Genomic DNA, 26,048 nt, shown 5'->3' with positions numbered 1-26,048 from the left:
GATTCCTGATACAACAGATGTACATTGTATTATTGCAGTTGTAACAGTACCAAGGAAGCAAGAGAAAACAATGATAAATACTAAACTAATTTAACATCTCAAGTTCACTAATGCATGTTTTTGAGAGAGAATTGCTTCATTTCCCCTCAAAAAGGAAGTTATTTGTATAACCATGGAACACTAACAATCAGCTTTTTGTAAGTGCACAGAAATGCCCCTTGTCTACAGTAAAATGTTATCATGCCTAACCTGAAATAAACAACAGAAGTAAACTCAGATCATAGCTCCAAAGAATTTTCACATGCATTATGGTTGTGTATTTATGAGCCATTTTCTCTCTCGCTCTCTTTAAAGTCATCTTGTCGGTGGGTTCATGGTGTATCAACAGGAAAAAAGTGAATACATTATCAAAACTTTGTTTCCATCCTTGATTTTGCATCTGGTTGGAATATAAATGGTCTGAATAGTGGTTTTTCTTTTTCTTTTTTTTTCTTTTTTTTTGGTTTTGTTTTAGATATTTTATTAAAAAGATTTTTCATGATAAGAAGAAGCATCAATGGGAGACATTTCATTGTGCTCGTAGAGTAAATCAAAAGAGTCACAGAAGAGTTTGCTCCAGAAAGGTTCAAGTGGTGTGTAGAAATTCAATTTGGTTGCCCACTGCACTGTACTGAAATCCCAAAGTTGTTTGTATCGTCAAAATCCTCCAAGCACCTGTTGATGAGTGTCTCTTTCTCCGCACTCTTATTCTCTTTGCTGCAGTTCAGTTTCTAAGTGGTCTTTAGTCTAACTGCTTTATAAAGCAGATACTCTGACAATGTTTCCTCCTGAATACTCTGGAGATTCTGGTCTATCGTCTCCCTCTGGTGTAGTCACAGGCGGCGTCGGAATGCTGATTATTGCTGTAGTTATATAAGGCTGCTCACAGTTTAGTTTAACACATTCTTCCATTTTGGCATTTAAACTGGATCGGCTAGAGAAGTTTAAAAAAACAAAACCAATGGGTACAAAAATTATATAAATGTTCCATCTGCTGAGCGCTTTTATTCAACTGTGGTATGTGAGAAAACCATCCAGCTTGCATCTGGCTTGCAACTAAATGACTATTTCTCTTCCCGTATTTACACTACTATTTATCCATCAGCCCTAATACATTTTTACCTGGATGAATAAGGAACTATAAAGAGATGTAAATCTTTACTTATTGCATTCCCTTATGGGCATGGGTGGGGGGCTGAGGCAAAACCCAACTTTTGTGCAAAGCCCCAAGAGTTTTTTACTATTATCCACAAATGAATTTTTAATTAAATAGTCCCAAAGTAGAAAACAAAATCTTATGATGTTTGGCTATATTTTTATGGGGTGTCTCGGTGTATTGAGGCATCCTTTCTTGTTGAGAATGTGGGGACATTGGGAAGTGTTTTTAACTTTCCTACTGTTAGTAGGACTTGGTGCTGGACTTACACAGATGGAACAGTGTAGTTCAGCAGGGCATGTTATCTTCTCTTTCCACTAAAACCTCTTTGTACCTCTTCATACTCTGAAGGACTAGGAAACCACCTAGGGCTGGTTTGTGGGAACCTCTAAAGGCTGAGAAGGACAGAGAAAGGGAAGAGTATACTGCCACACTGGTGTTGTAGCACCAGAATCATGCTGGATTTAAGTGTATATTTTAATTGTTTGTGAGAATAAAACATTACCATGCCATCTCCAAAATAAACAGGTGTGTGAAAGCACTAAGAATAGAACATTAAGACTGTTTTCTTATCCAGCATCATACATTGTTCATAGTAACTAGATTAATTTTTAGCAACTGTGTTTACTGTTGTGGATAGTGGAACATCTGAGTCAAGCTATTACCTCAGGTAATCCATTCTGGATATTATTTACAGATATATTCCCAAACCTATGACGTTCCCCTGTCCATAAACTGTTCTCATTCATTTCAGTGAAGGGATACTATATGCTGGTGCAAAACACTGCTTGCAGCAATAAATAAGTGCCTCCATGGAAGTAAATGTGAGAGATCACATATACAAAAGGTCCTTTTATAAATGTCTACTGATCTCTGGAATTTTGAATGTGTTATCAATCATTCATCAGGTTCATGATGGTATGCCTATATCCTGATGTATCAAACCAATTGCTAGACTTCTCATGACATAATTTCCCAAAGCTATGATGAGTCAATTCGGTGCTCATTTACACAAGTGCAATTAAAGTTGTTGCCTAAAGGGGGGATATGACATGTGGGTTTCTGAGTAACTACTGTATTTGGAAAATGAGTCTCCCTATTGAATTCCATAGATGACTTCAATTCATGGGACCATGGATGGCAGCTGAGTTATAAACTGGAAGATACAGTCAGAAACTAGCTGTCAGTAAACTCCAACATTTATCCATCAGCCCTAACACAGATGATTTGCCTTGATATTTAAAAGGTACCACATTCATTCACTTTTACTCCTTTAGTTACATATTTCATAATTATTATATTCAAGAACAGGCAACTGCTTTCCCTAGTACCCTGCATAACACAGGTAATTCTCTAAAACAAAAGCAAACACACCCACATAAGACAAGCTCATGCTTTCTGATACTTCTTTGCCACAGGGAACATTTAAGTGCACTGTTATCTCTGTCTAGGATCATTTCTAAAACTGAAGTACCTGTTAGACAGAGGTGTTCGTTCCATGCACCTGATCTGAATGGTACTGAGTTCTTGGATGCTACTTGGTCGGCTGCCAGTAATGTTGGCATTTGGGATGCGAAATGTCTTTTTATGCCGTCGTGAACAGCAAGAGCTTGTCACTCCTTGTTGGGAAGAGAGAGAAGGGCTGTGGCTAGAATGCCTATTGACAGTAGAAACCTCCATGCAGCTTTCTTCATATGTTTGCTCATCCACAAACTCGTGATTCTGCTCAATGGGACAGAGAAAGACAAGAGGCATTAAGCATTTTTATCATGATCATGCTGTCTGTGCATTTTTATGATATTGTATATTATTGTAATCATATTTGCACACTGATTTTAATTTTTTTAAAAAATGAAATTGAAAAATGGTTAAACATGATTACAAAATAGTTTTGCCAAGAGAATAATACAGCTTATTAATGTTTGCATTTCACTGAAAAATGATGGTTAGCTCCCTTTTAGGGATAATATGGTAAGATAACAAGGGGGAAAAAAGACTAAGCTGGCACCAACTACCAAATCCACATGGATTCAAGGAAACTTTCAATGAAATTTTCTCAAAGTATTCCATGCTATGAAGGCAATAATTTACAAGACTGAGATTAGTCCTCACAAGAGATATAAGGCCCAGAAAAAACACTTTTTCCTGAGCCCTCCTCCCCAAAAGCCCTCTTTTCCTCCAGAAAAAAGGATGGAAGGGATGGGGTTTACCACATTTTTATTTATTTAATTATTGCATTTCAAGGATTTATATCCCTCCTTTCTCCCACAATGGGATTCATTTTGGGTATTTTCATCTTCAGGCCTTTACATTGCAACTTCTGGTGCCCCAATCATTATTTGATACTATATAGGACAGTGATGGTGAACCTTTTTGGGGTTAGTGCCCAAACTAAAAAAAATTCTGGCACCAGGGGCAGGACTCCCCCTGCCCTTTCCCCGTCCTCCAATTGTCCCTCCACAGTTAGCTGGGGGCCAGGAAAGGTCCCTGGGGAGGAGGAGGAATAGGAACATGCCCGTTCCTCCTCCTCCTGGGCATTTTGCTGCCCCCAGCTGTCCATCTTGAGGCAGCTAGGGGCCAAGAAAGGTCCCTAGGGAGGAGCAATGAGCATGTGCTTGGTTGCTCCTCCCCCGCCACCCTTTTTCCAGCCCCCAGCTGTCTCTGAGATGACTGCTGGGAAATGTCCAGGAGGAGGAGCAATGGGGTCACACCTGTGGCTCCTTCTCCCCAGTGCCCTTTTCCTGACTTCCAGCTGTTTCAGAGAGGCAGCTGGAAGCCAAGAGAAGGCAGGGGGGAGGAGCCAGAGGCGTGCACCTGTGGCTCCTTTCCCCAGCGCCATCTTCCCTCTTCTAGCTGTCTCTGAAAGACAGCTGAAGGCCAGAAAATAGCAGAGAGGAGGAGCAATGAGTGCACACGTGCCTGTTCCTCCTCCTCCCTTAGCCGTGCTGGGCGAAATGGTGTTGCGTACCACCCATGGCACACGTGCCATAGGTTCACCATCACGGGTATAGGAGCAGCTGTTAAAAACATGAAAACAGGAAAAAAAATCCACTGGATTAGCTGGTGCCGTTAGGTTCACTTCAAAAAGGTATTCTGATCCTAACTGCCAGTTGCACCCTGGTATCTGAGATAACCTACACATAAATATTACAATTAAACAACATTGAAAAATAATGCTTTTTCTAAAAGCAAGGGCAATGAAAGGAAAAAGGAAAGAAAAATGATATGGAAAACTAAATAATAGGTCCTTTGTTGAAAGAATAAGTGTTAAGGCACTTTTCTTTATTTCTTTCTAAATCTCTCCACTTCCTTGCCCTTACTGAAACTTGGCACCCTGCTCATGATACAACAACCTCTGCTGCCCTCTCATCTGGTGGTCTCTCCTTTTCTCACTCAGGCCATCAAGTGGAGGGAGGGCGAGGATTTTGTTATCTAGTTTCTGCCAGTTTCAACTATTGCCCGTTCTGCAAACACACTGTTTCTCTTCTTTTGAGTTCTATGTTAGACTTTTTCTGTCTTTGCATTTACAGGTTGCAGTCATCTATCATCCACCTGGCCCAGGATCAACTTTTATATCTGATTTTGATTCTTGGCTGGTGCTATTCCTTTTGGATGAAGTCCCCACCCTAATCTTAGGGGACTTCAACATTTGTGTGGATGATCCTAATGACCCTACGGCTCTATGTTTTAGTTCACTGTTATCTTCATTAGGACTCGAGCTCTGCTCTGACTCACCTACTCATTCCCTTGGACACTGTTTTAATTTAATTTTTAATTTGTTTTAATTTGTTTTATTTATATACCACTATTCCAAAGATCATAGTGGTGAACAGCAAGTAAGCTAATTAGCAAGTAAGCTAATTTTGCCCCCAACAGTCTGGGTACTCATTTTAGCGACCTCAGAAGGATGCAAGCCTGAGTCGAGCTTGGGCCCTTTTGCTGGTCTTGAACTCGCAACCTTGTGGTTTTGAGTGAATGGCTGCACTACAGGCATTTAACCACTGCGCCACCAGTTCTTACTAAAAGGTGTACCATTTTTGATTATGCTGCCATTGAAGTTCCATTATCTGATCACTATCCTGTTTCTTCTGCCCTTGTCCATAGTCCACTCCCTTGTCATTCTGCTCTTCACCATTTTCGAGATCTTCACTCGGTTAATCCAGAGGCCTTTTCACTTGCACTGGACTCTTCACTATCCTCTTGAAAGTTTGGCGATTCTGTGGCTCCAGCTGTTTATTTACTTAACTCAACATTATCTTCTACTCTTGATAGTTTTGCTCTCATAGCATGGAATACTTTGACAACATGCTTAACCACATACTAAGCCTCAGCCCTGGCTCACTCCTTCTGTTGGTATCTCCATTCTTGTTCTCGAGCAGCCGGGTGTTTGCGGAGGAAAACCAGGGAATGGGCAGACTATAACCATTATAAGTTCGTTCTCTCTCCATACCCATACATTATTTCACTGGCCAAACAGAATTAAGATCTGGTTACCATTGTTCCAACTTGGTCCTTTGGTTTCTATCCAACACTCCGCTGCTAGGATTGTCTTTTTGGGCTGGTCAACCTGACTGTTGACATCTCTCCACTGGCTCCCCATTCTTTTCAGGATTCAATACAAGTTCCTTCTTTTTACATTCTAACCTCTGCACAGTTCTCTCTCTCTCTCCCCCCCCCCCCCCATTTGTCAGTTCTCTACCTGTAATTTTGTTTGAGTTCTGTGATCCACAGGCTTGGGGCTCCTGATTCAGCCAAAGGTTTCTTCCTCCCTGGACTGGATTCACCCTTTCTATCTTGCCACACTTTATTCCTGGAATTGCCTCACCAAAAATTTACGGACTATTATTTCCCTAGCTAATTTTAAGTCCAAACTAAATAACCTTCTGTCTATGGAATAATTTTAGATTGCTGTTTGATATCTCTGATAATCCAGTCTGAGGGTGTATTGTTAGTTTACAGTTTTATAGTTTATAGCTATTTAATATGATACATTGCCTATGTACTGTATATTTTATATTTTGTGATTTTAGATTGTATGCCACTGGCAGGTTTTATGTTGTTTTATGATTTTTTTAAAGTACCGTGTAAAACATATGGTGCTATATATACACAAAATAACAACAACAACAACAACAACAACAACAACTTTTCAAAGAACTGGCAGAACCAAATTTGTGCAACTCACCAAAACTGATTTACATTTAAACCTATGCATGAACTGGAACACAGTGCAGCTTGCAAACCAAAAACATGGAAAAATAGAGCCCTCCCTCCAGTCCATCTGGTGCCATCTGGCCATGGAGGGAGAGATGCAGGCTCAGCTCCATTGAGCCTGGCCTAGATTAAGAAGCAGAGCCCTCCCTCCAGTCCATCTGCCTTGGTCCAGGTCTCAGAGGGAGAGAAGAACTCCTGGACCTGATCCCTACTGCCATTCCCTTCTCCTTTTGTGTCATGTTTTTTTCAGATTGTAAGCCTGAGGGTAGGGAACCGTCTAATTAAAAATAATAATAATTGTAAACTGCTCTGAGAGCCTTTAGGGCTGAAGGGCAGGGTATAAATACCATGAAATAAATAAATAAAATAATGGGAAACACACACGCAAGTGATAAGGAAGAATATGCACAAAACTACATTATACAAGGGAACTCACTGTGTGTCTCTAAAACAGTTGAGAAAAGTTTAAATACAAATATTCATATTGGGAATCATGCTTACAAAATGTGTATATTTAGATAAAGGCAAGCAAAAATAAGTTGCTAGCACAACTGTCATCTGTATTTTTAGGCACTGGCTCCGCAATCGTCAGACTGGTGTTACATTTACAAAATGGGATGACAAGTCCCAGATTAGGAAAAGTCAGCACACCTATACCAATTTCCCCTCATATCTGTTTTATTGCAGTCTGACTTAAAGATGGAATGAAAAGAAAAGAGTATTTGATCCAGAATCCTGTTGGCTGTCTGCTTATTATTAGTGAACTTCAGTAAATCTGAGATTACTACAGCTCCCTGTTGTAGTGACTTCTCCTGTACTTCTACCAGCAAATGCTCTGAAACTGCTCCTGTGTTCAGCTGAAACAAACTTCACGCATACAGAGTTAAATTCCCAACAGCTATCCAGGTCACACATGAGTCCAAATTCCACGCTGTAAAGATAACTTCAAGAGAATCTCATGCCATGAATAATCTCTTTGGCTTTCCTAAGTAAGATGAAATTGCACAACATCAGACTAATTCTTAACTAAGAGCAATGGCACAATAGTAAACTAACACCATATTGATTCTTCACAGATCAGAAAGAAACTGCAGATTTATTATCTTACCGTTGTTTTCTCTAGACAGTGAAGCAGATGATGGTGCTGGATTTCAAAGGAAGAGCCAGATTTGTTAACAAAGGCCTCATGTTCTTCTCCACATAACTGTTGATACATAAATTATTGTGTTATTTTCATATATGAAGAAATGGGCATTAAGCTAAGATTTTTACAAAAAATGCACCTTGGTTGACTTAAACAAAATCAAATTAAACAGAAGCCAATCTTGTACTGCAATATTTTATGACTGAAATACTGCTCACTTAAAATATTAACCGTATTACATTTTCTGTAAGAACATTTCCCCTCTGGTTAGCCAAATTTGGAGATTTAAATCCAAGATAGTGAAAGCATTTAAGCATTTAAGCAAATAACTGATATATGCACAGGGTGGATGGGAAGAGAAGAAGAATAGCCAACACACAATGGTGATGTCATTGCTTCATTGGTTAAAATGCCAAATTGGCCATCTCAAATCAATCCTTGTTCTGTCTATATTGATGAGACTAAACTAGCTACTGAACAAACATACTAGTGTAAATGATCCAGAAAGTGCCACTTATGCTTAAGATCGATTGAAATTAAGGGGCAAGATATACACAACCAATTTAAGTACTACTGACTGCGGCATAACTTGGAAAAATAACATTACTTTCTATGGATAAGGACCATTATATTTTATGGACAGGTAGAATAATACAGTCACAGTATGAATAGAAATGCTTTATTTAAAATCTCTGCAATGGTCTCAAAACTAAATGCTACATCATTATGTGTCTGGTCTTTTTTCTTTCCATCCTTGGCTCCCTCCCTCCCTCTTAAAGAAAACATTGTGAGAGTCTTATTATACTGCATATTTTCTCATACTGTACTTCCAGTTCAGATTTTTCATTGAGTTCTTATTTGAATTAGAAAGTAAAATACATAAGATATGAGAAAGTGTGTGTGTGTGTGTCATAGAGAAGAGAACACATGTGCTAAAGTCAGATTTCATTGATTATTTCTTATAAATTAACAGGCCATGGAACTAAAGTAGGTATGATAAAACTGGTATATAAGTGTCAGATGTTTTGTTCTCTCTCTCTCTGTGTGTGTGTGTGTGTGTGTATACAGACACACTAGATTGATCTTGGATTTAACCAAATGTTTGGGCAATTTTCTTATGTATTTAAGAATGCAATCCCTTCCCCACTAGATGTCTTTTTGATGGGTGAATAGGATGTGGAAATACACAGGTGAAGAAATCCAGCAATGGAAGGCTGACCTGAGAAAGCCCATTATTCTTGTAGGATGTTCTGTGGGTACAAATCTACTATTGATACAGTTTCTACCAGAGAGAAGGCTCAATACAGGGAAAAGTCAAGGGAGTTTATCACACAGACTTTTAACCCTACTGCACTCTAACGGAGTGCAGCTGAGATGTGGGATGCAGGTGGGAATTATCACACATAATTCACATTTAATTTTGCCCAGCTGCACCCCAGGTCCCAGGTGTGCTCAGCAAGCCGCTTTTCAAAGCCAGAAGGTTTCTGACATTGAAAAGCAGTGTCTGGAACCCAGGATGCAAGCCAGGCTGTACTCAGCCAGCAAAATTAAATGTGATTTAAGTGCAACAATTCCTGCCTGCATCCCACATCCTAGCTGCATCCCCATTAGGGTGCAGTCGGGTTAAAAGTCCATGTGATAAACTCCAAGGACACTCTAAATATTTTTGTCCTGGCCTTTAGCAACAAAAGGTTTTGTGAAAGCCAACAGCAATGAAAGCTACTGGTAGCTAGTGTTCTGGGTGGCAAATCCACTCTAGGTTTTAAAATTCAAAGAGCTACTCAGGTTCCTGAATCCTATCCCTAAGTAGGACCAGTACCTTGGTTAACTCTTTTAGTGTTCAGTCTACAACCTGGAGGATAGTCAGTGGCCCAAAATACCACTGGTAAAAGCAAAAAAGAAATACTACTACCATTTCAGAAAACGATAACCAAGGCAAAATAAAGCTTGACAGATCAGGCCATCCATAATTGTACCTACTGTGCCATATTGAATCTCTCTCTCTCTTTCCACAGAGGGAAAAAGGCAAGAGAATAAACAAGCAGCATTCTGAGTGGAAATCAGATCCAAAGCAGAGATTATTGTACAACAGGATTCTCTGTATAGCAGAGTGTCTGGGACAAAATTTTTGAAATCCTTGAAATTAAAATTTCACTGTGGAATGAAATGTACTTGAAACTAGCAGCCAGTTTAGGTACTCTGTCAGGGTGAAGGGATATGGCCATTTGCAAGGCAGATATAAACTCGTGGGAGGTCCATTTCAGTCACTGTATTTGAGCATGTGACCTCTTTCCCTTTCCCAGTTGCATCACTGGTAGATTTGTGTGGGCCCAGAAAAACAGATGACCTCAAGGAAAACCATTTGAAGTGGACTTTTACCACCAGCAGAAGATGGATTCCTCCTTCAGCCTATGATATGTTTGCAGGAAGGCTGGCTTTTCCTGATGACCAAGAATTGCTGGGTTGTTATTCAATGGGGTTTCTGGAATTAGCACACAGAATGCTCATTACCTGCTGGAGCTGGTCACTGAGTAAGCCATTCCGTTTGCTTTGCATGTAAGCATTTGCACTCCCACTCTTTGCTGCACGGATCCTGGCCAGCCTGGTTTTCTGCATAAGGGGAAGGAAGGAGAAGAAAGAAGCATCACTTGCTTTTGTATCCATCATTCAGCCTTCCAAGAAAGATAACATGGCTAATTGGAATTACTTCTTTATGAATACCAAGCTCCCTAATCACAGGAGGGACTTTTTGGACTGAGCTTGTTTTCACATTTATAATGCAAATGAGCAAGAAACATTCCTTTCTCAGCATGCATCAACTGACAAGAACAATGAATGGCATTCGTGTCAGTGTTTACAGGTATTTTCACATTAGACATGTTGCTTTCCCATTACTCCTGTCACTGTGATTACACCATGGCTTCTATGCTGAGGTCAGAAACACTGCTTTCTTCTCGCTATAATTACACCATTTCTGAGTCTTCAACTAAAGGTTCCTTGAACAAAAAGGACAATAAACCAAAAGACTGCCTAGCTGTTCGACTGCTGTGAAGTGTCACACCTAATTACTCAGTATGTTCTGACTTGTAGACGAGCTTCGGTGTAATGCAATGAGATCTAAACCAGTGGCCCTCTGTTCATTAGAGTACAGGGACTTGTAACATGAAAGCAGTATACACCATGGCCTGGTTTATGTTACCTTTCTTGGATATAGTCCAGATCACTGAAGAATTTAAAATAAAATAAACTCTTGTGTTTGAATGGTTTCCCTTTAACAGCAGTCATCAAGAACTTTGAACAATAATCATCTTTGATACAAAAGGCTTAAGTCCAATGGTGAATCCCAACTAGAGTAAACCCAAAGAAAAGATTTGAATATATTGGCATGCATAGTTGGGACTAACAACTAGATTTTGATATGAACAAGAAGAACTATTAATACATGCAAAATATGTTCTCCTGTGATTATTTCACAGATGGATAGAAAAAAGTCTAAGACAGTGGTTGAGAAACCTTGAACTAAGCAGTCATATTGGGGTGGGGTGAGTATTTCTTGAGTATTTCTCAATTTTTCTATGAAGAGTATTTAATCCAACACATGATTGACAAATGGATTCTATAGCAAGAGAACTGCATCTTGTCACAGGTGCTGAACTTGGAAGCTTAAGTGCTGCATCCACGTCTACCTTCTGTAGTATTTGAAGAGAGAGCTTATATGTCTTTGTTGTATACTTGCAAGTTGCTGCTTTATCAACAACAGTTCCATCTAGAATGAAAAAAGCTTGCACCTGTAGCTAATCTGCAGTTACTTGGACAAAAGCTTAGGAACTATATCTCATTGCAGCCAATTAGACCAAGGACTAACTGGATTGTTTTAATTTTAATGAATGTACAGTATAATAGTCAAGTTTTGATAAACAATGTCATAAGGATGGTTGGGTATGGGAAAAGGAACACAGACTGAAGGGGAAAATAGGTTCACCAGAATTATACAGTATACAGCATTTTGAAATGGAGTATGAAATGGCCGGGGTGTGTGTGTGTGTGTGTGTGGTGGAGATGAGGAAAGATGGACAGGAATTGATTATATTATAAGATAAGCAGCTGTTCTGAAGGGCTATTGTTGTGTGTCATCAAGTCATTATGGTGATCCTAAGGTTTTACTGGACTTTTATTGGCAAGATTTGTTTAGAGGGGCTTTGCCTTTGGCTTCCTATGAGCCTGAGAGAGCATGACTTGCCAAAGTTCACCCAGTGGGTTTCCATGACTGAGAAGTTATTTGAATCCTGATCCCCCAGAATCCTAGTTCAATACTCTACACAGAATACCATGCTGGCTTTCCAGGTCAATAGTCCGTATGAAAACTACAAATCCCAAGGGCCACCAAACCTTCCCTAATATTATACTGCTATACAGTGCATCATGGTGCTGGAAAAGGAGGAAGAAAAAGGAAATATATCCCCACCCTCTTTATCTCATTCAGCTGGTGAAAGGATAGGTTCTCTCTGCCATTTCCTTGATGCTACAGAGTAAATGATTCCTAGGTTGATACACCAACTGCACCCCTACCTGGACCAAAAGGACCTTGAAGCAGTGGCACATGCACTGGTAATCTCTCATTTAGATTTCTGTAATGTGCTCTACTTGGGGCTACCCTTGTACCAAGTTCGGAAGCTTCAATTGATTCAAAATGCTGCAGCCAGATTGGTCACTGGTACACCTAGGTTTAACCACATAACACCAGTCTTAAAATCTCTTCACTGGCTACCAATCAGCTTTCAGGTGCAATACAAGGTGTTGGTTACTACCTTTAAAGTCGTACATGTCTCAGGCCCGAGTTACTTGTGGGAACGCCTCTCCATACATAATCTGCCCCACACACTTAGAATAATTGGGAAGAATTTGTTGGAATATTGTAACACTCAATTAACCACAGCTTCCCATAGAACATTTACTGCCACAGCCCCTAAATTGTGGAATAGTCTACCGGAAGAGATCCGTCTTATTACCACTTTAGATGCCTTTAAGAAGGCACTTAAGACGGATCTCTTCCGGCGGGCCTATCCACCAGATCTGATCTAAGAGACAATGGTCAAGGCTCCACATTGATTATGATTGTATAATCACTAGATGACTGGATATTTTAAGGATCTAATAGGATTGTTAATTCAGTGTTAGTATCTTTAGATTGTTTTTCTGAATTGTATTGTATAATTTTAATGTTGTAATCCTGCTTTGATCCTTGGGAAAAGGGCAAAATTTATTATTATTATTATTATTATTATTATTATTATTAGGACTCTAGTTTCACTCCCCTGGAGAATTTAAAATAAACACAGCATACACTCTTGACATACACTATTTACAACACAACTTGGAATGAATGCCAGAACTGGACTCTGGGCCTCACTGAATCAAGACCCTTGAGAAATTATCTTTTTCACCAAGCCCTAACTAAAGTTGGATATCCATACCATTTCCCCCTTCCAAAGCTAAACATCCTGAAAAAGATAACTCCTTGAAATCTGGTATAAGATGAAGTGTCCCATTTCTATCACATAAATAACAAACAGCTAACCCTGGGACTTATTTCTGAAAAAGAGCAAACAATGACCCTGTCTTCTTAAGATCTGCCTTGTGACAGAATCTGGGGGCATGTGTGTATAGAGGAAAGTGTGGGGTGATTTGCTGCCTCCTCCTCCTGAGGAGGCCTAAAGGATTACTAGCTTTGTGCTACTAGTTAGCCAATGTATTGCCAGACTGGAGCTTTTGTTTCCACTTCTGAAATCTGGGCAGCTTGGGGAAAATGTTTTACGGGACTCAGTCTGTATTTCAGGATATTGTCCCCAGAGACTCCACTTATGCTGCAGGTACCATAGGGTTCTTTTCCTTTTCTTGTTGAGGAAATTGGGGCTGAGATATAGCTGTGGTGGATCACTCATTAAAGCCAGCTCCATTGGTTGCCAGGCATGAACTGATACCACAAATGAAATTCACATTACGCTGACTTTAAATAGAGTTTAAGAGTCAGAGCATCAGGTATGTCTTTGGTGTCAATCAAGGTCAAGGCTGGTGAAATATTTTAGTCCCAGGGGCCAGATTGCCCCCAGGACCACTTCAGCAGACAAGAATGCCAACTTGCAATCATTTTCCCCAAGCCTCTCCCCACTTTCATGACTTCATCTGGCTCCATCCTCTCAGTGATGTCCATTTCAACTTTAAACTATGAGAAAGAGGTATGGAGTCCCCTCCACGTGCACCTCGTTGTCCAAATGGCTAGGGAGTTCATTCCCTGGACCAAGTCTTCTTACTCTTATCTCTGATTGGTAACAGTGAGAATTCTTTTACATTGCCTTGCTAATTGTGAAAGTCAATGGGAAAACTTATTAAGGAATCCTTCTCACTCCATGAAGTGAAGTGACCATCTTCTGGACCCTTTATGGGTCTGATTGGAACAATCCATGGACCTGCAAGCCAGATCTTCTCTCATGTTTTCGGGCTTTTGAAAAATCTAGCAATTTTGAAGAATAGTATCACAAAGCCAGAAAACCTGAGACAGCTTGTAGCATCAGGAAAGTACAATAGGCTCAAAGACGATGGAAGAGGGGTGAGTTGGGCAGAATCTGCAAATTACAATTTCCCCAAGCAGCCACATGCTGTTGATATGTTTCATTCTATCATTCAATTTCTGACAGGGTGGGAATGCAATTTTTAGGGTGGCCATTTTCCACCCTCTTTGCTGGCACAGTTTATGAAGAACAGAAATCTTTATGTTGGGGACAATAATAATAAGGTGAACAAAGCAATTGCAGAAAGTTTGAAGTAAAAATGTCAGCTCCTGCTTCTAAGATGTGTAAATTGAACAGCATGAAGTCAACGTTAAAGATTACAAGCTCTGTTAGAAGGAGACAATTTTCTTAGGATCAAATACAGCCTTCCTTTGGTCTCCTGGAATGTGAGAAGTTGTACTTCCCTCTAACTGGTTTGATGGCAAAATCCCTGCACAAGAGGAAGCCATTTTGAATTTGTTCTCAATCTTAAATCATATTCTTTTGATACCAGAAGTACAAAGGAATGAGCTGTAAGTGTGTGTCTAGGACTTAACTCAGGAAGCAAGATGGGGCAACCTGAAGTTTGTATCATTAAGATTTAAAGATGTTTATGGGCTTTTTAAGAAAGAGTTATCAAGGTAAATGTTCTGGAAATGGGAACATTTTCTCCTCTCTAAACCTTGTGGTAGAGAACAAAGGTAACAGTTAAAGGCAAATCTGAGAGGATCTTTGAATCATATCCATGGATGTATACACAAAATGTTATATTAATGTGGAGAGGTATTATTCCTGCCCATTCATTTTTATTTAGTATTTTAATGCTTTTAAACTTTTTACATTTAGAACTTAGTTTTAACATGATAGTTTATATAACTGTTTATAAAAACTGTTCTTTAATTTTGCCATTTATTGTTTGTAACTCTATTTTGTTGTAATTCATGCTGTACGTCTGCTTAGGTCCTGCACTAGGAGAAATGTGAGAAAGAAAGAAAAAGACAAATAGGACCTTATCAGATGTGAGCGAAATGTCATGCAAACGTGGCAGAAATGTTGCAGAAGCACCAGGGATGTGATCATCAGTGGTGCTTCTAAAGCAGGGGTAGGCAACCCTTTTGAGCTGGGGGCCGGGTTGCTGTCCCTCAGACAACTGGGGGGCTGAAGCAAAAAAATTAAATAATTAAATAATTTTTAAAAAATTAAATAAATAAATAAACCGGGCCAAATGTAGGACAACATTTTCAAATGGAGGACACTTTTAAAATAAAAATGGAGGACACGTGAAAAAAAATGATTTTTTAAAAAATGTTAAGATAAATGCATGTTTCTGAGGCTTCTATAGACAATTGCCCCACCATGCCCCTCGCGTGAGACGCCAAAGGCCCCGGCGGCAATTGGCGGCAGGACTGGGCTGGGGCCTACCTCTGTTCTAAAGTGTAATTGAAGCTTCCCACTATGTTCCCGTCATGGAATCATTTGTGCAGAAGTCATTTTCTGAATAGCAGGATATCCTGTTATTCAGAAAATGGCTTCTCTTGGCTTCCCCATGAACAATTCCATGACAGGAACATAGCAGGAAGCCTCAATTACACTTTAGAAGCGCCACAGATGATGATATCCCTGGCACGTCCGCCATATTTCTGCCACGTTTGCATGACATTTGGATGACATTTTGCCCTGCGTCTGATAAGGTCCACAGATAAACAGACAGACAGACAATATATTAGTCTAGTTCACTTCTTAGGATGCTGTACTTTCAGGGCCATCAAACTGGAGCACATCATCATTCTCATTTCTTAATAGTCTTAAAGTGTTTGGCTTATTCAGATAGACTGGAATGTTTTGCTAAGATTCAGGATGGGAAAGAAGTCAAGCTCGATTCATTATCTAAAGGCAAAGGTAAAGGTAAAGGTTTCCCCTTTGCCAAGATTGTCTAGTCGTGTCTGACTGTAGGGGACAGTGCTCATCTCCATTATTAAGCCGAGGGAGCCAGTGTTGCCAAAGATGACTCCATAGTCAGGTGGCCATGGAATGCAGACCTTCCCACCAAAGTTGTACCTATTTATCTACTTGAACCTTTACATGCTTTCAAACTGCTAGGATGACAGAAGCTAGAATTAGTGATGGGAACTCACTCTGTCACACGATGCTTGGGTTTTGAACTGCTGATCTGCCAATCTTGCAATTGTCAGAGTCAGTGTCTTAACCACTAAGGCATCACATCCCTGATTCATTATCCAAGTCAATATAATTTATTATCTACATTAGTGCATATGGTGAGAATCCAACATACACAGAAGTTACAAGCCAGGGTTGGCATACATATCTAGGTATTGAAAAAATGAGCTTGAGAAAATTACTTTGTGGACTTCACCTCCCAGAATACCTCATGCAGAATAGAAGATTCTGGGATTTATAGCTGAAAAATATAATTTTTTGAAGCTCTGGTAAAATCAAAATTATAGGGAGAACAACATATTTTCTCATAGGCCCTCCGGTGTATTGTGACAGAAAGCCCTGAGCAATATTAAATCTTTGCAATGTGACATTAACGGCAGGTGCAATCTGTGGGCAATTCCCTCTTTTCTGACCAGTGTTCCAAGCAAATACATGCCCAGTAAATATCACTTAGTTCCTCCTGAAATTACTCCTGTCATTTTCCCCCCTCTTAAGCTGCCACCACACTACTAATCATAGAGCAGGCTGCCAAAATTGAACTTATCAGTTACTGTTCATATTCAGCTGCTTTTGACAGAATTCACCAGGGCGATTTAATATGTTTAGTCCCCAAGAGGTGCCAGGTGGAGAATGGATGTTTTTTGTATGTCATCAGAGAATGAAAAGAACTGTATTTTTTCTATTAGCGTCTGCCACCTGAGTGGTTTGTCAGGTGCACTGAAGGGCTTGGGCTTTGATTTCACCCATGTAAAGGACTTTTTTTTATATAATTGAATGGGGGGAACCACTGTAAGTAAATCTGAGATGGTAAACATTATGGGAGCAAGTCATCACTTCACTGTGAGATTTTTCTGTTTGTTCCCTTAATGCTGATGCTTGTGTAAAGACAGCTGTGCAATCCTGCAATCTTTGGAGGAAGGGCGGAAAACCTAAGATTCAAAACTATTTTAAGGATTTTTTTACACAGACAAAAATGCTGCATGAGTGTGGCAAATGAAATATTCTACCACTTTACAATAACAAAATAACAATAAATACATACCCCTTCTGCCACTGTATGCTCTGATATTTTCTATTTAATTTGACTACAGGCTGGCCACAATACAATGCATCTCTCTTACTGCTGGCCTTCACCTGAGCCAAGCATGTCAAAGTGACACCCTTGTCGTACTAATTTCTTTAATGTCACACAACTGGAATGAACAAGACCCTTCTTTTGGAATTAGTTTACTACAGCAGCAATGTCCCCTTGTTCAATGGTAATGATTAATACTTCATCCACTAGGACCATAATCAACATTATTATTATTGGGGGGATGTTACAAATAGAATTAATCATAGCATTGAGTCCTATTGGCAGTCTCAGTTAGAATAGAACAATTGAATCACCTCTTGAATTCTTTGTCAACATTGATGTAATCCAGGTTCAGTAGGCTGTCTCTACTTGGTACTACTGACACAATTCAGTACTTAGTGCTATCATATATGCTATATTTTTTGTGATTATTTCATAAGATTATTTCATGTAAATAAATGTTAGAATGAATAAAGAGCCAAGGCAAAGCCAAGCCCCCTTTGAACAAATCTTGCCAAGAAAGTCCCGTAATAAATTCACCTGAGGGTTGCCATAAGTAGGATATGTCTTGAAAACACACAACAATAAAGGATCCCCTTACCACCATGAAACTTATTTAGTGCAAAGTGTAAAATGAAAGAGTCTTATTTAAGCTTCTGGGTTCATGAATACTGTATTTTCTGGCGTATAAGACTACTTTTTAACCCAGGAAAATCTTCTCAAAAGTTGGGGGTCGTCTTATACGCCAGGTGTCATTTTATAGGGCAGGTGCTGAAACTTCCGAGCTGGACTGGAGAATCTGTGGTCGCCGCATATGGTGGGGGGAGCTCAAAAACGGCCGCGGCCACATCCCTGCCATATGCGGCGATCGTATGAAAGCAGCTACCGCTCTGATAGTCTTAGAGACAGGGAGCACTGGGCAGGCAGGAAGAGCTGCCCAATCCAAGCAGGCTTTGTATACAACAAGGTTTCCTGCTAAGTACCTGCATGTCATAAGCTTTTGAATTAAAATTACCATATTGAAATCAAATCTGGTTTTTTATTTTTTATTTGTTGTGTGTTGGAAGAGGCGTAGTCTTATACGGTGAGTACATCCCAAACTCTGTATTTTAACTGGAAAAGTTGGAGGTTGTCTTATACGCCCAGTTGTCTTAAATACGGTAGAACGGTCCATCCCCCCCTGTATTTCTGAGGACAAAGTTCTACTCCACAAACCTGTGTCTGGATTTACTTATTTTAAAATTATAGCTGGGGCTTTTTCAAATATTGAAGGCTTTATCAAACGTTGATGTAATAAAATATGTTTATTTGATTCAACAGGAATAGCACTATATCCATCTGCTGTTCCCACAAGACATATATTTGTGTAGGCAATTAATTTCTCCCTTGCATACAACTGGATCCCCTTGGGTCTAATCTGGAACTAGATCTCTGCAAGCTCAGTGTTATTTGTGCTAGGGGAATGACACTGTTGGGTATTGGCCATTACCCAAACACTGAGAATAATTTAGGTAAGAACCAAGTGATTTTATTTTTGGAATGTACAGGCTGTATTCTTTCATATTACTCTATTTCAGGAGATCCAGTTGCCCCCTTCCCTGCTGGCTTTCCACCATCAGGTAAATACCTTACAATTTAAGGAGGCATTTGGTTTTTGATATGTTGCAGCAGTCAAAGTTTTTAATGGGGTGTGGGTGTTGTTTATATTTTATCTTTTTATGTGTTTTTAAAATTGCTTTGAACTTGCATTTTTAATTTCTTTTTCCCCCAAAATAGAATTTAGTTAATTAAAAATTAAGTTTTAACATTTGTTCTAAGAACTTTTTAAGTTGTATTGAGCTTTTAAAAAGTTTCACACTGCCTTGGATTGCAAGCTGGGAGAAAGGTAGAATATAAATTAATTATTTAATTAAATAAATTGATAACTATAACATTCTTAAGAGAGAACACAATATTTTGCAATGGACAAAACAACAGGGCAGACCCCCCCCCCACCATCCTGCAGGTTTCACAGTCATTGAGGATTTAAAAAAACACAGGAGGAATAGACTAAAGCAACATAAAGTAAAATAAATCACAGTAATGTTGTTGAAGTAATAGTCACCTTTTCCTCAAGCTATTGGTCACCACACATTTTATTAGAAGCATCCCTCTAGAGTTCTTCTGGGAACACTGAGATGGAAGGAAAGGATGAGGGGCAAATGGGTGGTTTTTCAAAAAATTGGGTAAACACTGGAGTCACTACAGTCACCCACTCTAAAATGAATTATTTTATATGTGGTGCAGATATAAGCTCTATTTGTAACTCTCCCAAGTTTTAACATTTTTTGACATTCTGTCTATTTAAAAAAAAACCTGGAAAAAACACAGTTAAGATGAAAGAAGCAGAAAAGATATACCACAGCTTTTCATTCGAAGTACCAAGAACGCTCCATCTGGAAAAACCATGAGCTGTTTGGTGAACTAAACGTTAAATGCATCCAACAAACCTCTTCAGCTGGCAGGCAGATAAACTGCCTTAAATTACACATACATCCTTATGCATACACAGGATTAGGTGCTCCAAGTTTAAGTAGGTTTTCTTGCAATGAGCGGTGGGGATAGTAGTATTAGTGTTAGACTAGGACTCTGAGAGACAAGGGTTTGAATCCCTGCTCAGCTATGGAAACCCACTGATTGTTTAACATAGTTTCATCAACCAAAACCCCACAACAGTAAACTGGATTGATATTGTCAATTCTCCTTGAAATGTTACTGCTTAGTTAATTTTTTAAAATTCCTTTAAAAATTAATGTAAAACACTTTATCACACTATCCCATATTTTTATAAATTGTGCTTTGGACACACTGACAAATACAGCATGATAGGTCTGCAATGCTAGCTATAACTAACACTGGATCAATAGATATACTTCCCAAAACAATAATTTCAATGGATGAGGCACAGCCTTTTCCCCCACATTGAACATAATGGGATACATCTTTTGACTACTCCATTACCAAGTAAGATCATGGAATTGAAAGGGGAAGCACACCTTTTGTGCCCGGCGCTTATCTGCTCGTTGATTCTGGTGGTAGATGCGACTAAAGTTGGAGACAATGACTGGAACCGGAAGAGCAATGACTAAGACCCCACTCAGAGAACATACTGATCCAAAGATCTTCCCAGCTATTGTCTTCGGCACCATGTCACCATACCTGGAGTTGAAAAAGAAAAACAGAAAAAGGAAATAAATCTATTTGCAAATGTGTAGTATAACTTCCCATGATAAAGGCTTACTCATGAAGAAAGTGGTGAGAGTTGGGAACCCTTCCCCCCAAGTCTGTCTGACAACTTGGTAGTGGATTCAGTAGACACAAAAGAAAGTAGGTTTTCCTATTAGGCACAACAGACTTCTGGAAACTGTTGCCACAAGCCGTGGTGACCATTACAGACTCTTTGGCTTTAAAAGACAATCTGACAGATTTTCAGAGTGTAGTCCTGTCAATGACTATTCAACGTGATGGACAGATAGACCCTCTTGATTCAAAGGCACTTGCTGATGATAGAGGCTTTCTGACAACTTTGAGAGATATTTTGAAAGGACTTGGCTGGTCACAGATGGATCCAATAAGGTTCTTTTTATAATCTGAAGTGCTGCTCCACCAAAATCTTTTATATATGAAGTTTTTGCCCACATAGGTCCTTGATTCCACACCGGCTATACACTGCTGTCAGATGGCTGAATTATTCTTTACAAGAAGGAATAGTAAATGAGCAGTTGCATACATATTTTACATGGAGTGTGACCCAATCTCTGGGTTCTTTGAAAAATCTTGCAGGGAAAGACCCCATCTGAAACAGCGCAGAGTTCCTGCTAGCCATGTCAAACAGAGAGTGTTCATCTTCGCTTATTTCAGTCTCACAGATGACTACAAAACAATTTCAAAAGTTCTTTCCAAACTGGGTAACATTATGAAAACTGTTGTGTATTTCCTCAAGATTTTTTTTTTCATGTTGAAACTTTTTGTGAAAATCATTTTGAATTTTTTTTAGTGAATATGATTTTTTGGATCAAAATGCGGAGGCAACTGCTATTGCTTCTCATTATGGGGAAAAAAAACCCATTCTGGTCTCTTTCAGGGCATTTTTTATTTCAGCAGGTGACTGTTTTTAAAAGCATTTTCCCATTGAGGAAAGGAGAATTAATGCATATTATTTACACCCTTGTATCAAAAAATTGAATGAAATGGACCAATGATCTGACTCAATATAAGGCAACTTGACAAGATGAAGTTTACTATCCTAAGCAAAATAACCCCCTATATGCCAAAACAGACAAGCGTAGGAACATTCTGGGAGCCACATAAGTATTCAAAACCATCTCTCAGTCAACAACCATTCAATCAAACAATTCAGATAGGACAAAAGTAAATATCTGAAAGGAATAATATACATCTGGCAAGTATTTAAGCCATGGTTTCTCTTATGAAAACTCTACCTATATATTATGTGGGATGTATGATGGGGGATCAAATTGTTCATTTATCAAGAACTATTAATTTGTTCATTTCATTTGCTTATCCCTTCTTGCTTACAGATGAAAACATTTAAACCCTCCATGGAACTATTCATGAAAATGTGTGAATACTCATCTTGGGTATTCCAGGAGACATACAAACACTTCCCATCCCAGTCCACATCTTGAAATGTCTGAAGCTACTCTAGAAAACCTTTAAAACATGCCTCTTACCATGCTACTTTCCAAATATTTTTGACATTGTTTGTACTAGCCATGTGGCTACATGAATTTATTACAAGCCAATAACAACATGTATTGTTGAATCATTGTTCCAGCACAGCACAATATGTCAACTTTTCACTCTACTGATTAAAAAAAAAAACCCCTTTGTATTCATGATATATCCTACCCTAAGTAAGGCAATTACCCCAGTTCAGCAAGAGAGGGCCTATATGTAAGCAGTCTTTCTTGCTGTACACATGGATAAAAAGACACACTCCATCAGTATCATAAGGGTCACTTGAGCCCAATGGAACAGGCTGAGTATTGCTTTTGATATAAATAGGGATGCATCAATTCAGCTATTATGTGTGATTTAGGGAGATATCTCAGCTTCAAGGCATACCATATGTTGTTTTTACAAAGTGTCCTTGCTCAGTCGACAACATCTTTAATTAAAAGGGTCTAATAACAGGTGTTAAGACAGACTAATGACTGATACTTGGAGTAAATGCTATTGGGCTAGATGAGAGTTGTGGCAGTCTAGTGGGCTAGAGACTGAGCTCTAAGAAATCAGGGAGTTACTGGTTCAGATCATGCCTACAAAGGAAGCCTACAAAATACAGTATCTGGAAGAATATAGGTTTCCCAGCCCTCTCTGAAATGGTTAATGAAAGGATTACAGCCAGCTAACACAGAGGAACTACATTAAAAAAAATCCCAGAGCTGCTACTGAAAGCCAAGTAATATGAAATGAACAAAAAGCCTGACCTAGGTTAAAGCAGCTTCCTCCAATGTTGCCCATCCCTATAGCTAGCCAAAGGCCAACTCATGTTCAGTAACAGTGAAAAAATCATTGATATAATTACATTTTTTTAAAAATCAGGGATGGGCAACTGTGGCAGGTTCAAGGTTCACCTATACATCTCCACAGCTGACTGCATGACACCATTTTCATACAAAAATCACAAATAGAAATGAATTCTGATTGCAATGGTTGAGTTGATTTGGGGAGGGGTCCTTTTATGTTTCATAAAGACAGACTGCTTCTAAAGGCTCCTAGGAGCAGTGATTGACCATTTGCTGTAACAAATACTTGGATAATATTTTGAAATTTGGAGTTGGAGGAAGAGAGAGGGGGTGCTGAAGGGCATCCAAGGTCAAGAGGAAAGCATCTGGGGCAGCAATTCTAACCCCAATCTAAATTGCCTTTGATCTAATTCTAACCATAATCTACTTTGCTTGTTGATCTAAGTGAGATTTATTCACATGTAGGCATTGGCCTGTTACAGACTGCCAAAATAAAGCTGCTTCAGGTTTCTTTGGAGATATGCTGTTTAAATGATGCATGGGTCCTACGAGTCCAGAGGTTGCGTCAAAGCCACACTCCATTCCTAAGCACCGGAGTGCAGCTTTGGTGCAGCTTCCAGATTCTTAGGATGCATACATCATTTAAACAGCATATCTCCAAAGAGACCTGAAGCAGCTTTATTTTGGCAGTCTGTAACAGGCCCTAGTCTATTCTGGTAGCCCCATTAAAAAAACAACAACACAAAAACAAATCTGAAATGAAATTTACTATTCAGTATTCAAAAGAGCAGTATTGGTTCTTCCTTTGCTTAGGAACAGATGATACTTTTCAAGATTCTTATATAGTTATAAATGCACAGCCAATTCTGCATAAAAACTTTTAAATCATTTTGCCAGGTAAGACTTTAGGAATGAATTCAGTTTATCCAAGGGGGAAAATGATGTCCAAAAGAAAACAAAAATCACTGATGTGCTGCAATAATCTGGCAATCCACTGGAGGGCATAAAACACCACTGGAAAGATGATGGAAGAGAAGGATAAAATGTGTCATATTTCACACCACAAGACACAAATGTACCCGAACACGTCCAAATATACCCTCCCTTCCAGTTCAATTATATTCACTCCACAAATGCCTTAGCCATGTGGGGTTTCATGTCTAACTTCTGCTGTGCTTGCTGAAAGATGGCACAATGCACTTTCTTTCTTTCTAAAAAAACACACACCTTATAAAAAAGAGATATCAGAGATTTGAAAAGTAAAACAAATAGAAGGTCATTGAACCTGACAGTGTTCCTTTTCAAATGCAAGGTCATTTCTTATGAATGCCTAAAAAGATGAAAAGCTGTAGGAAGCAGTAATCACAGTCGCTGATAAATAAATTAAGAGGCAGACACTCACATTTTTGCAAGAGAAAGAAAGGGGATCAGAGCAAGGAAATGCATTCTAATTTGCATGATGTATTCTTGTGTCTGAATATGGGGCCTTGGCTGAAGAAGTCACATCTAAGCAAAGTCCAGGGGCAGGCTTAGGACCTAAGGGCTCAAAGGAAAGGAGGACGAATGGGTCCCTGAGCACAACCACCACCTTGTCTATCAGAGCAAAGACCTGAGGTCAGGTATTGCAAAAATGGAGGCCCCTGCTGACTGGGAAACATGGAAACAAATACAAAAGCATATGTGGGTACCTACAGTGCAATACTGTGTATTGTGGCAAATCCATTTACTTAAAAAAACACACACACATCCTTCAGTTTATTAAAGAGGAAGTGCAGGGATGGAGAACTTCTGGATGGATAAGGCAAAAGGGCAGAGCTTGAAAATATAGTTGGCCCTCCATATTTGCGGCTTTGACTTTTGCAGATTTGATTATTGGTGGCTTTGATTGATATGTTTTCGCTAGGAATCTCTAGGTCCTCCAGCGCAACTCTGCCAGATGTTGACCATAGAGTTGTGCTGGAGAGCCTAGAAATTCTTGGAGAAAACACTTTTCTAAGCACTTGTAGATTCTCCAGCATGATTCTGTGATCTACCTCTGGCAGATGTTGACCACTAGATTCCCAGATTCCTAGAGATATGATTTCTCCCCACATCCAGGGATGTAGCCGGGGGGGGGGGGGGTCTTGGGGTCCGGACCCCCCTTCCATTAGAAAAATGAATGGTGCGTGCTGCTGCTTAGTCTGGACCCCCTCTCCTAAAATCCTGGCTACGTCCCTGCCACATCCTCAGGGGTTTTAACCCCTAACCCCAGCAAATGTGGAAGGACCACAGTAACTATAAATGACTGATAGAGTTATAATTGATTTTATTTCTAGATATCAAGTTATAATTGCATTACATTACAATTGTTACCAAACAAGGCATACTTCCACTCCTTTTGCAGTACAACTGTAATTTTTCCAGTTTCACATGGTTCAAATGATAGCTTGCACTATGCTTCATGCCCTCTTGTAAAGATGATCATGAGTTGGATGGGACGAGCTTTCACTGTTCATATTTTTTTTGAAAAATGAAATAAATAAAAGTTACTGTTGTAGTTACTGTCAAGAAATTTGAAGGTAAAATGTTTATTTTGTATAGCTGTAACCATAATGGCACCTAAGGATTTTTTGAATCTTAGAAAAATAACTATTACTAATTACTTTTTAAAAGTAGCATTCCAAGGTCTTATCTGGGCTGCCACTTTAAAACTATTTGGTGCACTGTGCAGCATTTTCAAGCTCTAAGAACATCTTAAGAAATTTTTAGACATGTTATGTCATTTTTGGAGGTTTTATGCTGTTTCCATATCAGTCATAAGATTCACACCTGAACAAGTGATGACTAATGCAACAAGTTATATTTTGATTACTGTGATGAGGAAGGACAACAAATTACTTTTCCAGAGTAATGGGAATACAATACTTTTAAAAAGTTCAGCACTACACAGAATACTCCCTTTCCCAGCAAAACATATATTGTCTATAGCCAGGTAAAAGACTTTTTAATATCTTTTGCATAAGAGACTGACCACCATTTTCATGTATGACACATAAACTATTCCATTTTAACATCAATGACTCCTAGTGCTTATTAAAATAATCTAAGAACTTTAATCCTACCAAGGATAACAAGAAGAAGTTCACTGTTCAGGTTATTTGTAGGCATTAGTTAAACATTATTC

General features: G+C 39.2%; 1 protein-coding gene across 2 annotated transcripts in view; it reads right to left on the bottom strand.

The window, feature by feature from the left end:
- Window positions 1-740: 740 nt before the first annotated feature.
- Window positions 741-26,048, bottom strand: part of KCND2 (potassium voltage-gated channel subfamily D member 2) — a 332,570-nt gene continuing 307,262 nt past the window's right edge. For both annotated transcript variants that reach the window (XM_042470926.1, XM_042470927.1), the window contains exons 3-7: window positions 20,390-20,552; window positions 10,065-10,163; window positions 7,518-7,613; window positions 2,670-2,917; window positions 741-973 (exon numbers count right to left, since the gene is read on the bottom strand). In XM_042470926.1, coding sequence (XP_042326860.1) covers window positions 796-973; window positions 2,670-2,917; window positions 7,518-7,613; window positions 10,065-10,163; window positions 20,390-20,552 — 784 coding nt within the window. In that variant the 3' untranslated portion in view covers window positions 741-795. The remainder of the gene's footprint in view (window positions 974-2,669; window positions 2,918-7,517; window positions 7,614-10,064; window positions 10,164-20,389; window positions 20,553-26,048) is intronic.

This window comes from Sceloporus undulatus, chromosome 5 (assembly GCF_019175285.1).
Source record: "Sceloporus undulatus isolate JIND9_A2432 ecotype Alabama chromosome 5, SceUnd_v1.1, whole genome shotgun sequence".
NCBI lineage: Eukaryota > Metazoa > Chordata > Lepidosauria > Squamata > Phrynosomatidae > Sceloporus > Sceloporus undulatus.
This window is presented reverse-complemented; position numbering and strand designations above follow the sequence as displayed.